This window comes from Cervus canadensis, chromosome 31, assembly GCF_019320065.1.
Source record: "Cervus canadensis isolate Bull #8, Minnesota chromosome 31, ASM1932006v1, whole genome shotgun sequence".
NCBI classification, from domain to species: Eukaryota; Metazoa; Chordata; class Mammalia; order Artiodactyla; family Cervidae; genus Cervus; species Cervus canadensis.
The window spans coordinates 22,924,834-22,940,832 of NC_057416.1; the positions used below are offsets into that span (position 1 = coordinate 22,924,834).

The 15,999-nt window shown below is 44.1% G+C and overlaps 1 protein-coding gene across 1 annotated transcript in view; it reads right to left on the reverse strand.

The window, feature by feature from the left end:
• LOC122432413 (low-density lipoprotein receptor-related protein 2-like) overlaps positions 1 to 15,999 on the reverse strand; it is a 40,356-nt gene that overhangs the window by 10,295 nt on the left and 14,062 nt on the right. Inside the window, exons 12-26 of the mRNA XM_043454322.1 lie at positions 15,698 to 15,823; positions 14,084 to 14,308; positions 11,641 to 11,952; positions 10,758 to 10,970; positions 9,136 to 9,330; positions 7,908 to 8,123; positions 6,600 to 6,835; positions 4,746 to 4,875; positions 4,362 to 4,546; positions 3,388 to 3,574; positions 2,599 to 2,817; positions 2,021 to 2,204; positions 820 to 1,021; positions 567 to 731; positions 189 to 389 (exon numbers count right to left, since the gene is read on the reverse strand). Of these exons, the coding sequence (XP_043310257.1) occupies positions 189 to 389; positions 567 to 731; positions 820 to 1,021; positions 2,021 to 2,204; positions 2,599 to 2,817; positions 3,388 to 3,574; positions 4,362 to 4,546; positions 4,746 to 4,875; positions 6,600 to 6,835; positions 7,908 to 8,123; positions 9,136 to 9,330; positions 10,758 to 10,970; positions 11,641 to 11,952; positions 14,084 to 14,308; positions 15,698 to 15,823 (2,996 nt within the window). The remainder of the gene's footprint in view (positions 1 to 188; positions 390 to 566; positions 732 to 819; positions 1,022 to 2,020; positions 2,205 to 2,598; positions 2,818 to 3,387; positions 3,575 to 4,361; positions 4,547 to 4,745; positions 4,876 to 6,599; positions 6,836 to 7,907; positions 8,124 to 9,135; positions 9,331 to 10,757; positions 10,971 to 11,640; positions 11,953 to 14,083; positions 14,309 to 15,697; positions 15,824 to 15,999) is intronic.

Consider the following 15,999-nt stretch of genomic DNA (forward strand, 5'->3'; position numbering starts at 1 on the left):
ATGAGTGGTCTTCATTTCATAGCTACTTTTTTTTTTTTTTTTGGTCATCATAGCTCCCAATACATAGTGAATATTCAAATTTAAATTGTATTTGAAGAATATTCCAAAGGGAAGAAATTCAAGGAATTCAAATTACCCAAAGTCTGAAATAGACTGTGGCCCAAGCATGTGACAGAATAGCATAATACCTGCATGATAACTGTGGGCAACCCAAGGAACAGAAACGCAGATTCCTTGAGGGGAACACAGTTGACACCATCTTCTGCAAGCAGGAGTCCAGCTGGACAGCGACAGCTTCCCTTAGATTGTGGGCTCAGAAGGCACAAGTGAGAACATCCAGTATCCAGACAAGGATTTGAAGACCTGGGCTGTAGCACTTCATGCATTACCTGGAAGAAAACACCTAGATGTCACTACATGTTGTTGCATCCTTAAAAACAGCAAGTAACTCAACCCTGCCTTTCAATCACTATAGATGGAAGTCCCTGCAGTTTGTCCTTGGGCAGCTCATACACATAGCCTTCCCAGGGAGGATCAGAGGATATTCTGAAGCATCGACTATAGACCTTTAGTCCGTAAGGCTGTTCCAAACGCTTGATGAGGACAGCCCGGTTCTTGCCAGTCATCTTTTTCATGCGTTGTACTGTTCTCGTCTTCATTTCAGACCAGAAGACTTCATCCTCGAACACAGCCACTGAGAAGGGGCTCTTGATTTGTGTTAGCTGCAACATCTAAAATGGTGATGGTGAGGTTCCTGGGATGAGTTTTACACAAGGCACACGACATTTCACACAAGCCTATTACCAAAAGAACACTTACGCTAATACCAGTACCATCTAGGTTGGCAGAGCCAATGCAGTGAAATTTGTCATCAGACCAGAATATCTTCCAACTCAATTGGTCGAGAACTATGCTAGTTGGCCAGCCAAGACCTTGACTGAGGAGTAGTTTTCTGCTGCTCCCATCCATTCCAGCTTGTTCTATTTGAGGCTGTCCTCCAATTTCAGACCAGTACATTAGCCTATGTGGATAAAAGTCAGCTTTAAGATAAAGAATTAGCTCGCAGAAAATAACACCAGTTCATTCCTCAAAACTCTGATTTACAGCCCAATTATTTCTTTCCTTCAAACTTGGTCTATGCCTTAAACATAATTTGTGAAGTAGTAAAAGAAGGTTTTCTTTGAAATTTTATGGTGATTGTTCATTATTTAGGGATATAATATCTATTATGACCACTGTATAAGAAGTCTAAAAAATACATTAGACCCTAGCCTGGAAAACATCCAGGGAAACTGCCAGTCTTTTCTGGGCTAGAAAGTCCACTACTTCCATGGGCAATGGGTGCTTCAGATCACATTCTTGGTCATAACCCATTAGATCCGTTGGAAAACTCCTGCCAGTCTCCTGAGGACCATGTTACCAGATTCCTGGTTGGAGGTATTGAAAAGATGAGAAAAAAAGAGGGAAGGTATCTGACCTAGGTCACCTCTGGATCCTGAGTTTTGCTCTATCTTATTCTTACATTTGATACACACATGGCCATCCCAATTAGGGCTTTGCCTGGACAAGTAGGAAATGCTGCCTCTAAGCTCCTGGCCCTTTGCAGAGAGAAAGGGCTCTGGACAGAAGAGCTCAACCCCCACACCCAACTCCTCTGCCCCCATCACTACCCCCAAATCATATTACTATAAATTAAACACCAGTTCTAGTTCCATTCTCCCCCTCCTGCCATTTTAAAGCCATACAAATTCTCGACTCAGAGGTACCTCTGTTTTAGCCAAAGAAAGTATAGGTGGGCTACCATGTGAGCAAGCCTACATCTCACTTTTCTAAAATAAAGGTCTTTTTGCAGGAGCTTTCACAACTACTATGTGTATGGTTGACTCACATCATAAGATCCAAAGTCAAGTCAAATAAGATTTCTATTCACTCATTCTGTGTTGAGGGAACACAACCAAAGGAGAACTAAAGAGGAACAGACCTGACAGACTTGACCAGGCATTGTGACACCCGGACTCACCCATTTAGGGGATCTAAAGCCAAAGACCGTGGTTGGTTCAAATCATTGTCCAGGACAACCGTGTACTCAGATTTTCCTTTCCAAATTGCCGTCAACTGAATTGCCAAAATCTGACCAGCTGTCCCATCTGTCCAATAGAGATTCCTCCCGATCCAGTCAACTGCTATGCAGTCTGCCTTTATCCCTGAGGAGAGGAAACTATTCATCATGTGTACTTAAATTACAGCTTTTCAGAACGTTGAAGTTCACAGGCCTCAGACTTGCATGCCACGTTAGTTCATTTTCCAACTGATATATGCATCTCTATCAGAGCAGTCTTTTAAATGCTCCAAAATACTATTTGCAGAACAAGATGACCATTATGAGTAATGGTCACTGGCTGATAGTTTGACTGACTCTGTATCAACAGAGATGGCAACTTCTCATTTCTAGCTAACTATTGATGATAGCAAGACTTGACCACTTGTAGTTAAGGAGATATAAACCAATGTTTAGAAAGTTCATGGCCACTCATCCTATCTTTCATGCTATGTGTAATTAGTAAGGGCAAGATGAGAGCCTCTTATAAGGGGACAAACCTTTCACCATAGTCCCTTTCTTCTTCATGTCCATGCTTATCCACTGAATACTTTGGGCCCCGAGATCAGTCCAGAAGACTTTCTGATCCACTAAGTCATAGTCAATAGAGAAAATAATCAGGTTCTTGTCTGTAGTTGCCAGAATATCTTCTTTCAAGCTCCGCATCCCATAGAGGAGTAGCTTAAACTGGATTGCCACAAGCAGGACTGGTTCAGTACCTGTCAAAAAAGAACTGCTTTCAACATGGTCTTAAGGAGTTTGAATGGTGAGCCCAACACTGGCTAAGGAATCAGAGGACAAAGTAGTTTTTGCTTTCTCATTGACAGGGCTGTGGTACCAGCTCACTGGCATCTAAGTAGTTCTTCCCTTGATGTAATGGTTAAGCTAAAACATGGTTTGAAGACACTTAGAATAAAGGCATAATTAGCCTAAATTGAAAACCACATTTATAAGTAAATATTTGGTGTTAGGTGGACAGGAAAGAAGGGCTTGTCTGGTCTTTAGATATTTATTCGAACTTCAGGTAAGGCTGACCCATGGTTACAGAGGTTTAATTTATGGGTTTGTTATAATAATGCCTTATTTGTAGATACTTTCAGACTCAAATTCAAGGTATAAAATACAAAGTATAAACAGGAGGCTTTGGAACTGTGCTTGTCTTGTTCTGAAGACAAATAAAGCAGGCAGGAACACTTAAGGCCTGAGAAAGAGATTTGCATTGATATTCCTGGATGTCCTAGGACCTCAAGCTCTCAACCTACAGTTGAGATATTCCCAGCTCCACTTACCTGTTGCTTTACAGGTATGGCCATCAGGCTCCAGTGAGTAGCCAGGATGACAGGTGCAGGTGTAGGAGCCTTTCGTGTTGACACAGGTCTGACTGCAAGGGTGACCACCCAGCCTCCGGCATTCATCCACATCCTCGCAGATCTGGCCACTGCTTTTCAGCTCAAAGCCTCGCTCACAAGCACATACCTGACAGAGGTTGGAAAACATGAAGACTTTCTAAAGGCAAGGTACACAGTTGATAAAAAAGACCTCAGCCTTGATATAAAAAGCACATGGCAATATGCTCCATGTCAGCAACTCAAACTGCTTTGAACCAACTTCATTCTGAATGCAGTCACTCTCTCCATCTCCTGCCGCTCACCCCACACCCTTGCCACCCCCAGGGGTCCTAGGTTAACAAAGGTGTCCAGTTCAGCCCAGGCCACCTAGGACCCCATCAGAATCTGTAAGTGAAGAGACCCCTAGACTTCACTGAACTGGCTGTCTGCCAACAGGACCAGACATCAGCATGGTTTTCTTCCCCTTGCCTGTCAGAATCAAGTTCACCATGTTCAGCCAACCAATAATGCCAGACCAGAACACGGACAGTTCTTGACTGAAGGGCAAGTCATATTCTAAATACTCACACAGAAAGGACTTCCTCACAGGCAGGTACTTCGTTTCCTGAGCTGCGGCATGGCGGGGAGTTACCTGACTCTTGGGACAAATCCCCCCAAACCTACTGCCTCACCGTGAATGTCGCAGTAGGGGACTTTCTGGAGCTGGGGGGGCAGGGTTCCAGAAGACGGGAGAGGGGAAAGGGACTAGACAGGACTCAGCAGAAAGCCTCCAGCACGGGGACGTGGGAGGAGGGCTCCGGGCAGCTCCCCCGTGGACGACCCGGCGTGGGGAGCAGACAGCCCGGCTGAGGGTGACCGCCTCGCCCCACACCGCGTCTCCCAGCAGCCGGAGCAGAGAAGCAGAAAGCACTCACAGGTCCGTGTGGGGACGGGTAGCAGGCGTGGAAACACTGTCCCTGGAGGCAGGCGGACGACGAGCACTGCCCGCCCTCGTCGGCGCCATCGGCACAGTCTGGCTTCCCGTCACACACCAGGCTGAGGTCCAGGCAGGCGGAGGGCTGACACTGGAACTCGGAGCTCCCACACTTCTCCGGGGGGCCTGGAGAACGACCTTCTGCCTTTAGAGTCAAACCCTCCGCCGCACACCCCTCCCACAGCAAGGCTCTCTCGCCTACAATCCAGACACCTCCATCCCGGCAGAGGGATGGATTTCGGGCCCCGTAGCATTTGCCCAGTGAGCTGGGTTCCCCCGCAGCCGCGCCCCTCCGAGGCCGGCGGCCCCCGCGCCCTGCGCTTACATCCCGTCTCGTCGCTGCCGTCCCCACAGTCACGCTGCCCATCACAGCGCCAGGGCTCGGGCACGCACTGCTCCCCGCTGGCACACGGCCACTGCCTGGAGCCACAGCGCAGCTCCTTGGGGTCACAGTCCTGAGGAGACAGTGAGCGACTCCGTCAACAACACCCAGGTTCAGGGCCCAGGAAGGGGCGTGGGTTATGAGAGAACCCTCAAGTCCCCTCTGCAGTGAGGCCAGAGATGTGGGTGATAAGCAACGCCTTCCTCAGCTGGAGTTTAGCCGAGGAATTGTGGGTGATACCAACGTGGATGGGAAAGTGGGAAGGAGATGCCTTACTCTGTAAACTGACCAGCCAGGAAGTCTTAATTCATTTAACCTACCGCTTGTTTAAAAACAACTAGATACAATATGATGATCGTGTACCTAGTTTGTTTCACTTTTTCTATTTCATATTCAATGGCCCCATTTCATTTAGTTTATGTTTTTCAATTTCTCTTTTCTCTTTTTTTTTAAACATTCTTTCTCAAGACTTTATCAAGCATAGTAGAAAACCTTTTGTATACATATATATATATAGTATGTATAAAAGTGAAAGTGCTAGTTGCTCAGTCTGGTTGTGTCTGACTCTTTGTGACCCCATGGACTGTAGCCCGCCAGGCTCCTCTGTCCATGGAATTTTCCAGGCAAGAATACTGGAGTGGGTTGCCATTTCCTTCTCCAGGGGATCTTCCTGACCCAGGGATCGAATTTGAGTCTTCTGCATTGCAGGCAGATTCTTTACTGTCTGAGCCATTTTATATATATATATAAATATATTTTAGAAAATATATATTTTATATATATATATTTTAGAAAACTTATGAATTTTTGCCTAACTAAAAAATTCATGACATTTTGATTCCACTTGTTTGACTTAATATGAATAGAATGCTGTATTTCTAATGGAAAAAACAGATATGCAACAAGCAACAAAGATTAACTATATAGCACAGGGAACTGTAGTCAATATCTTATAATAACCTATAATGGAAAATAATCTCAAAAATAATATATGGGTATATGTATAACTGAATCACCTTGCTTTGCATCTGAAACACTGTAAGTCAACCATACTTCAATAAAATATATATATTAAGAAAAAACTATATAAAAAAATAACCCATGACTGATTCACATTGATATATGGCAGAAACCAATACAACACTGTAAAGCAATCATCCTCCAATTAAAAATAAAAAAATTTTTGAAAAGCATAAGCAAAAGAATCTGCTCTAGAAACTCTTCTTTGAATTCCCACCATTTCTAACACACACTCCAGCATTTGTACCTATTCTGACTGGGATTCTCAGAACTGGTGCAGGGAGAAGGATATTTCAGATCTGTGCCCCTATGATACAGCAGCACCTTGAGATACAGTTTCAGCCCAGCAGACACTACCCATTCTATTGATGAGAAAACAGAACATCACAGCAGAGCTGCTTTCTTAAGGTCAAATGTGAGCAATAGGTTCAAAATTGGGCTGCATCTCGCACAATGCAGAAGCAACGGTGTATGTCATGGGAACTGGTTAGGCAGAGCTTCAAAGCATCTCTCTAAACAAGACAGTCAAACTATGACCATCAAGACCTAACATTTGCAAAGCTCCTCCAATAAAGATCTTACAAGTTTGACTTTCAACCAGAGGATCTTAACACTTTGGAGACTTTGATGCAGTTACAAGTGGCTTTCTGGGCAAAGATTGTGGGAGACCTCTGTTCGTACATTTTCCGAAGTTTTCTAGTGAGGAAGTACATGTTACTGTTGTGATTAGAAGTCTACTGTGTTTTTTTTTTTTTTTTGAACGGAAGTGTGGGCTACCTTCTCGTCAGTTCCATCTTTGCAGTCTAAGTCATGGTCACATATCCACTCTGCCAACACACACTCCCCGCTCCTCGGGCACTTCACCTCCCCTGATGGGCATGGCAGGGGCCAGGCAGGACAGCCCTCTTCATCCGAGTGGTCCAGGCAATCCCGGTTCCCATCGCAACGCAGGGAAGAAGATACACATTGGCCATTCTCACATTTAAATTCAGATGGGCTGCATTTTTCGTGAACTGAAAAACAAAGCTTTAGGTAACAACTCAGCCAGATGGAGAAGAAGCAATCTGATGGCAAATAAAATGGTTTGAAGACTCCCAGTCTTCTCCTGTCACCTTAGGAATTAAGCCCCAGCTTAATTAGGGCAGGAAGGTGGGTTAGGGCAGGAAGGTGGTTCATACAGACTGTTAGGGCAGAAAAGGTCTATCAGCTAGCCCAGAAAATCCTCCTTTCCTGGAGGACGAGAGCTGGGGGACAGGGACGGGAAGACACGTAGGAGGATGCTCGGACAGGCAGGGGAGCGAGATTCCTGCCTGGGACCCTAATGTGAGTTGCCTGCAACACACCTTTCCAACCGGGGCTGAAAAGGCACCATTTTGACCTTAAGTTTCCATTCTCAGACTAAAAGAAGTATCCTTTTGGTAATCCTTTTTGTTGTCCGCCAAGTCGTGTCTGATTCTTTGTGACCCCCATGGATTGTAATCCACCAGGTTCCTCTGTCCATGGAATTTTCCAGGCAAGAATACTAGAGTGGGTTGCCATTTCCTCCTCTCAGGGATCCCCCCAACCCAAGGATCAAACCTGCATCTCCTGCATTGGCAGGCTGATTCTTTACCACTAAGCCATCAGGGATGTCTTGCAGTCATTTAGGACCATGTTTTTCATGTTTTTTTTTTTAACTTTCTAGTGATTTTTCTATTTAAAATGACTCCAAATGTAGTGCTGAAGTGCTGTTTGGTGCTCCTAAGGGTAAGGAGTCTACAGTGTATCTTATGGGAAAATATACATGCATTCAATAAGCTCTGTTCAGCATGAGTTTCGGTACTGCCAGGTATTACTGAGTCAACAATACATGTTAAGTCATCTTTAAACAGAAACACATATTTTAAAAAGGTTCTATATTGATCAGTTGACAAAAATCTGACCAGAGACTCTAAGAAACCTCACCCTGTATATTTTCCAGGAGCAGTGATCCAATATCCTCTAATTCAGTGTTCATGGCAGCTTTATAGAATGTAACTCCCACAAATAAGGAGAACTGACTACAATGTAGTTGGAAAAACTCCAAATAACTTCCATGGAACTTACTACATCCTTGTTCGTCTTTTCCATCAGAACAGTCGGGGTGGCCATCACACAGCCAGCTCTTGGGGATACAGCGGGTCTTGTTGTCACAGCGCAGAGAGCAGTCTTCAACGGGCTTCCAGCAGCCCAGCTCATCGGAGCCGTCCAAGCACTGCTGGGCTCCGTCACAGTGATATTTCTCCTCGATGCACTTGTTTCCATCCATACACTGGAAGACCCCTTCCATGGAACAAGTCAAAAGCAAGGCCCATATATGTTCATCAAACTGAAGTTTTATTACTGGATTAAACTCACCCTCATTCTGGAGTTCGAGGGGTAGTTAGACTGATCTTATTTGAGTTGTGTGTGCATGCTAAGTTGCTTCAGTCATATCTGCCTCTTTGTGACCCTATGGACTGCAGCCCGCCTGTCTTCTCAATCCATGAGATTCTCCAGGCAAGAATACTGGAGTGAGTTGCCATACACTCCTCCAAGGGATCTTCTCAACCCAGGGATTGATTGAACCCACGTCTCTTATGTCTCCTGCATTGGCAGGGGGATTCTTTACTACTAGTGCCACCTAGAAAGCCCGTTGAGTTCTAGATATACATATTTTTAAATTTTTTATTTATTTGACTGTGCCGGGTTTTAGTTGTAGCACATTGGATCTTTAATCTTTGTTGAGGCAAGAGGAATCTTTAACTGCATCATGCTAATTCTCAGTTGTGGCATGTGGGATCTAGTTCCCTGACCAGAGATTGAACCCGAATCTTCCGCATTGGAAGGTGGAGGCTTAACCACTGGACCACCAGAGAAGTCCCCTGACTTCTATATCTTAACTGATCCATAAGTGAGCTTTAATAAAGTGCTAGGGTTAATTAAGCTGAACTAGGTCCTTGAAATACTAAGGCTTCATATTGGTTTGGTTACTTTAACAACTTGTTAAAATATGACCAAGTCAGTTATAAGTGGTCCATTTAGGTCACTCTGTGCCAATATAAAGGCAGCTATTGGAGTACTTAGGCAAATTTGAGGAAGCAAGGAAACATAGTCAAATTATACCTGGTAAAACACTGGGACTTAAATGTGATAAAATGAGCAATCAGACAGTCTGTGTCTGACAGGCTATGTAATCTATGAAAATTTATAGGGAAAGCAAGTGTGATTATAATGAACACTCCGGCAATTCATCGCATGCACCCGAGGCAGAATTAGCACACCTGGGACAAGAGACCAGGAGGTGGTGACACACCTGGTCTGTTGCAGAAGCGGGAGCAGTTCTCTTCATCCGAGCCGTCCCCGCAGTCCTGCTTGCCATCACAGAGGTACCCCCGGGAGATGCACTCCAGCCCATCCCGACAGGGCACAGAGGATCGGGTGCAGAGGACAGGGGCTGGCGGGGGTGGGGGAGGAGGGCTGGGGGCTGCCTCTCCTTTGACCTCAGGATCTAGAATCACCAATGTGTCAGCAGGTCAGTCCATCAGGTGTCAGCAGTGGAGACAGGCTTCTACCACCCGGCTCCCCAAAAACCCGCGTCATGGCCAGGTAGCTATGTCTGTCTACCTTGTAGAAAGAAAGAGTAAAGACCCTGGATCTTTAGACCATGTATGTGGTGTGTTGGCCCATTATCTCATGGTTTTGAGTTGGGGGAAATTGTTTTTTCCTTTCAGGCCTATAAATTTAATTTTTTCCACTACCTGATGCTATATTCTAGGCATGCAGAATAAAGTAAGTTTCTGAAGAAGGGACTTCAGTTTCACAGTGAGATGTCTGAGTTAGGCACTTCCAGAAGTTACCAGTTAGTATTCTTCAGCACCTGTCACAGAAACCTAACGGGTATGCTAGAAGAATAATCAAAACTGGATTTTTTTTTTAACCAAGAGTTAACCTCCTGTTAGCATATTTTACCACCTAGGAAACATATGCCTACATCTAATACTTCTTAACCTTGAAAAATCAAGTCAAACCAGTGAATCAGAAAACAATAGTTAAGACTGCAGGGGGAGATGAAAGACCTCTAGGGGTCAGGTACATGGGAGAAGGAACATGTCTGGGCATCTCTGTTTCTACTCTTCCTTGGAGTTTTCAGCTGCTTCCGCCAAGGAAGCTCCCTAAATCCTGTGATAAGACTTTTTCTTCTGCCTCAAGATCTGAAATCAGATTTTTTGGCAAGGTTTATATGAAAATAGTTAAACCAGCTTTAAGCAGATTAATCTGAATGATCAAGGCACAGCTTTAACAGAAGAGCTGCTTCCCCTGGTAACCAGGACCCAGAGCAGCTTCACAGAAGATCCCCTGCAAGATGTCACTGCTATGAGAAAGGGGATTCCTCGGTTTAATTAAAAAAAAAAAAAAGCCAGCTTGGGAAGCCAGCTTGGGAAACTGGTTTGCATGCATCGGTGCTCTGTTGTGTCCCATTCTTTGTGACCCCATGGACTGTAGCCCACCACGCTCCACTGTTCGTGGAATTTTCCAGGCCACAATACAAGAATGGATTGTCATTTCTTTCTCCAAGGGATCCTCCCGACTCAGGAATTAAACTTGGGTCTCACAAATTGGTAGGCAGATTCTTTATTGCTGTGCCCCCTGGGAAGCCCGGGAAACCTGTTTAGAGCAAGTTAAATAGATCTCTTTACTGCCAAACTAAGAGCTTCAACATGCTAACGTGAAAGATGATTCCCAAAAGGGGCTAGGGTGTGCACCCTCCTTGGGGTATTACTCGGGAACTGGTGTTGTTTAGCAACTTTGAGAAATGTGTTAGATTCTTACTTAACAAGCTTCAGTACAAGGACAAGTTCGGCAGAAGGCGTGCTGAACACTGAGGAGAGCAGGGTAACATGGATCTCTAAGAAAACCCCCCAGGGGAAGACTTGCCTGGAACCTCCAGGTTCTCGGCCAAGATGATCATCTTCTGGATGTAGGCCTCTTTTGACACTGGGAAAGGCTCTGGCTTCCTCCTGTTCCACAGCACGAGAGCGGTTCTGTTCAGAGTCAGCAGGTAGGGCTCATGGGCCGCAATCATGCCATCACTCCAAGTCTCATTCAAAGTGTAGGTTCTATTTTTTAGGAGACTCAGACTTTGCAACCCTAAGAAAGAGTCAAGTCTTTATAAGCTGATACAGAACAAGTAACCTGTGACAGCAAGGAGGCAAGGGCACCATTGGATTGAAAGTTTCAATGACCTCGCACTGAAAATATGCACAGATTTGTCTATGAAGTTTTGTAAGTTTTAGTTCTATAGTTAAAGATAATCCAAAGAAGTGTTTAAAGCTCCAGAAAAGTGAGGGGTACTGCATGGAAACATCAGATGTGACTTGACCACCAGTCCTACAACCCCAGTCATTAGCACAGTGCCATCAGGTCATCCTTGAGACTTCTGGGTGAGGAGATTATCATATTCAGCTACAAAGGTGTAATATGTACCTGCTGTCAAGTTATAACCAAAGTATCTGTATTTTGTTTATAATGGAAGTTTCATTCCATTACTTCTACTTACAGAAGTAGAAACAAATAGCTTTTTGCAATGTTAAAAATTAAGTACACTATTTCTGAAGTTTTCTATCTCTTCAATCATAAATTTAGACTCATAGATGAGAATAGTTTGAGATCAGTGACTTGTGCCCAAGCTTTAACTATGAAAATCAGAGTTTGACGCTATATCTAATTAGTTCTAAAAATGGTGTTATTACTACTAAAAAGAAGACTCTCATTCAGCCCCTCAAGCCTCTTCCAACCTCACTGGTTATGCAGCACTTACCTAACCCTTTGGTGGTCCAGAGGATGCTGGAAGAGCCGAGATCTAAGGTCACGTGGGTGTCTGCCGTCCAAGTGCCTCTCCAGACTGTCTGTATGCTTTTGCCCTCAAGGGTCATACTTTGCAAGGGTTCCCCACTCTCCACCCAGTAGAGCAGCCTCCTCGGCCAGTCGAGAAGGAGATGCAGTATAACGCTGCCCGTTTTGTACAGGGTATGGGTGTCTGGGCCAGCAAGTCTCGTCCTCTGAATAGCACTCCTGTCACAGGGCAGCCAGTACAAGTTCCCAGTTGGAATGTCCACATTTGCTGAGCAGACTGTAAGGAGGACAAGTCGCTCCCATTAGGAAGGACATTCAAATGTGTTCTCATTCTGTCTTAAACTCTGGGCCAGGGATGAAGTCAGACAGCTGCAGGATGCAAAGATCATGCCCTAGAAACCTACACACCTTGTTTGCATGAGGGTCCCATCATGCCTACTCTGGTTTCTTGTCTGTCAGTATGAGCTCCCCTGATCCTTGACAACCTCTAGGCAAGGTAGACACTTACTGCATTTTATAAGTTGGATAGCTAGGTGGAAGACTGGCAACTTCCTAAGAACACACTGGCCCCATGGGGTAGTGTTTCTCTGGACCTCACTGGGCTCTGCCCTCTGCAGAAAATACATGCTTTCCTCTGGAGTCAGATGTAACCACAAAAATCCCACATGCGAGCATCACAGAATGCCCTCAGAGTGACTCTACACCAGTTCTTAAAAACGTGCACTCTTTCCTAAAGTGGAATTTTGAAGCCCTCCCATTTTTGATTCAGAACTTAATTTGTTTTTTCTAGCCTCAAGTTTCAGTCTGAAGACAAGATTAACACACCCAAGAGAAAACAACACAGATGTCAGTACAGTTCAGTTCAATTCAGTCGCTCAGGCATGTCCGGCTGTTTGCGACCCCATGGCCTCTAGCACGCCAGGCACCCCTGTCCATCGCCAACTCCCAGAGTTTACTCAAACTCATGTCCGTTGAGTTGGAATCCATGTTCCTGAGATACTCTTCAGATCAGTGGCTGATGTCTTGATCCTTATAGAACTGGAATTGCTTCAGGCAATGTTTCTTTCCTTTGTTTAGGACACCCAGTTTATGTTACAGAATTGCTTGGTGTGGGGGGGGACACATACTGGTGTCACAGGCACTGAGGTGTAGTAAAGGGCTTCCCAGGTGGCACAGTGGTAAAGAATCCACCTGCCGATGAGGAGACACAAGAGACGTGTACACGCTGATATAAAAATAAGGTGAAAGCTGCAGACCCAAGAGTTGTAAGGAGGCCCTGAGATCCTGCAAACTGGCCTTGGGAGCAGAAGTCAAGCTGATTACTACCCAGAAAAGGCCTGCCTGGCTTTGTCAAGCTTTCCAGTTAACTGTGTAGGAAAAACATCTGTGTGTCTCCTTTGTGTATTTATGTGCTCAGCCACTCAGTCATGTCTGACTCTTTGTGACCCCACAGCCTGTGGCCTGCCAGGCTCCTCTGTCCATGGGATTTCCAAGGCAAGAATACGGGAGTGGGTTGCCATCTGGGGGGTCTTCCCAGGAGATCTTTACAACCCAGGGATGGCACTCATGTCTCTTGTGCCTCCTGCATTGGCAGGTGCATTCTTTAACACTGTGCCACCTTTACTATACCTCAATACTTGTAATACCAGACATGTGCTTCTTCCCCACCCCACCCCCCCCACCAAGCAATTCTGCAACAAAAACTGGGTGTCCTAAACAAAGAAAATAAAAATTGTCTGATGTCATTCCAGTTCCGTAAGGATTAAGACATCAGCCACTGATCTGAAGGGTGTCTTGGGAACATGGATTCCAATACAGCACTTCATATAGTAAAGCAGTTCCTTGGCACTTAGAATACCCACAGTACAGGCATTCAGAAATCAGATTACTCACCCTGGAACTCACCTCTCAGTTTTCTTTTATAAAGCAGATATTTTCATTTAGGCTGAGTACAGGGAGCTAAGGGTGGGGTATGCCATGTAGGAGTGTGGGAGGGGAGAGAAAGTATATATTATCAAATTAAAAAAATATCTTGCTGGTTCTCTCTGAAATCTGCATTGCAAATTGCTTCTAAATTAGTGTAAGAAAAATCTGCAATGCAAAGTTGAAGTATTTAAGGTCTGTTTCCATCCTATCCAGATGTAAGGCCAGAAAAGTAGAATTTTAAAACCCTTATCGCTGACCTCAGTATTTCCCAAATCATGGTAGCCTTTTAAGAGTCTACACACCCTTCATAAGAACAAGGGTAAATCACAGACACTTAATATTTAAATTAGTTAAGAACCACTCTTTGGTATTAAGCTTGATTCAGATCAGAGACAGGTAGGGGTTTGGAGATGTTTGGGAGCCTACTTAAATCTAGAGCCAGAGAATAAAGGAAAAAATTCAAAATAACCAACCCAAGCTACCTGTATGTTCTGTCCAGATCTCTTGCTTGTCCCCCAGGTAGCCAGTTGAGCGAAACAGATGTCCCTGGCTATCTGTCCAGTAGATGAGGTTTCTTTTCCAGTCAATATCCAGCAAGTAGATGTTCCTTGGATGCTCTTGAACTAGGCTTCTCTCTATAGCAGTTCCCATAAAACCAACTTTCAACAAGTAGAGACGTTTGCCAGAGGAAAACACTAGTTTTAACTCTACCGAAGAAAAAGAGAGATGTACTGTTGGAGCATTTGTCAGGGACCCCCACGTTCCCCTCTGAAACAACACTGCTCTCTCAAGTTGAGTTTCCCCAAGAATTCTAGGATCTTATAAAGTTTGCTTCTGAAGCACATATACACAACATGAATGCCGTGGCTTCCTTAGAGAGGGAAGTCATTTGGGCAAATGAAAGCGCTGCTCAGCTTCCCCAAGGCACCAAGTCCTCTAAATTTCTGCAAAAAGATTAACATAGAATCCTGAGGATTAGGGCCTCAGCGTTGCTGTTTGATTCAGTAAGGTCATCAAATCCTTGCCTGTAGCACACACATTTCAACACAAAGAATTTTAAGCTAGGCTGCCTATCTAAAGAAAAGTTACCTGGGTGCTTAACTGTGTATATAAGGTTCAGAAACATTTTAAGCTAAAGACTTGTGTTTGGCGCAACGGCTTATTACACCATAATCATGCTCCATGGCTACCTATTGTGAATTGCCTTCTACAAAGGCAGTTAGAGCATCAACATATTTGTATCATTTATTCTTCTTACAACCTCACTGTTCTATAGGAAAAATTCAAGGAGTTGGGCAGTGATGTTCAACCAATTATGTAGCCCTTATAGTTTCAGAGATGGAACAGTGACATGAGGAATTATGTTAACAATGTTAACGTAGACACTCTGCTTACAAGCATGAGTCAGTACATACTATAGTCATAAGACTGTAGAGGGTTTCTTTCTTATACCAACTTAGTCATTAGTCTTTCATGTAAAACTGAGTAGTATAAGCTATTTTTTCTTGTTTTAAAAGTTACTGAACCCAAATATCCATTGATAGATGAATGGATAAACAAAATGTAGTATCTACACACAATGGAATATTATCCCACCTTAAAAAGGAAATTCTGTCACGTGTTATAACATAGACAAACTTTGAAGATATGATGTTAAGTCAAAAAAGCCAGTCACAAAATGACAAATACTGTACCATTTTACTTAGATGTGGTACCTGGAGTAGTCAGATTCACAGAGACAGGAAGTAGAATGGTGATTGCCAGGGGTAGGGGGAGAGGGGAATGAGGAGTTATTGTTTAACAGGAATAGAATTTCAGTTTGGGGAGATGAAAAAGTTCTGGAGACCAAGGGGGGCTGATGGTTGCCCAAAAATATGAATATACTTAATGCCACTGAATACTACACTTACAAATAAAGTGGTACAATTTGTTATGTCTATTTTAACACAATAAAAAACCTAATCAAGGTCTTTAGACAACAAAACTTGTGCTTTCAGGACAAAAGTGATTAATTCAAAAATAGAAGTGATATTATTTCCAGACCTACCACAGAATGTGGCTTCTTGAGCCAAACCCACTTCACCCAGCATCCTTACCACTACACGTGCCGGAAGGTAAAAGAAACATCCCCTCTGGACAAACACACTTATAGCCCTTGGGATGGACGGGGGACAGGAGACACAAGTGGCTGCAAGAACCTGGAACATATGCTGGGTATTTACCTGTTTTAAAGTAAAAACAGATGGATTTATCCAAACCAATTCAAAACTTAAGACTCAAAGGAGTGAAGGCATTTTTGCTTTAAAAGGAATCCCAATATATTTGTCACCCTCTAAGTTAGGCATGCTGACCTTAAACTCCTGGGGTCCCCTGTCTTTCAGATGGTGACAATGACCTC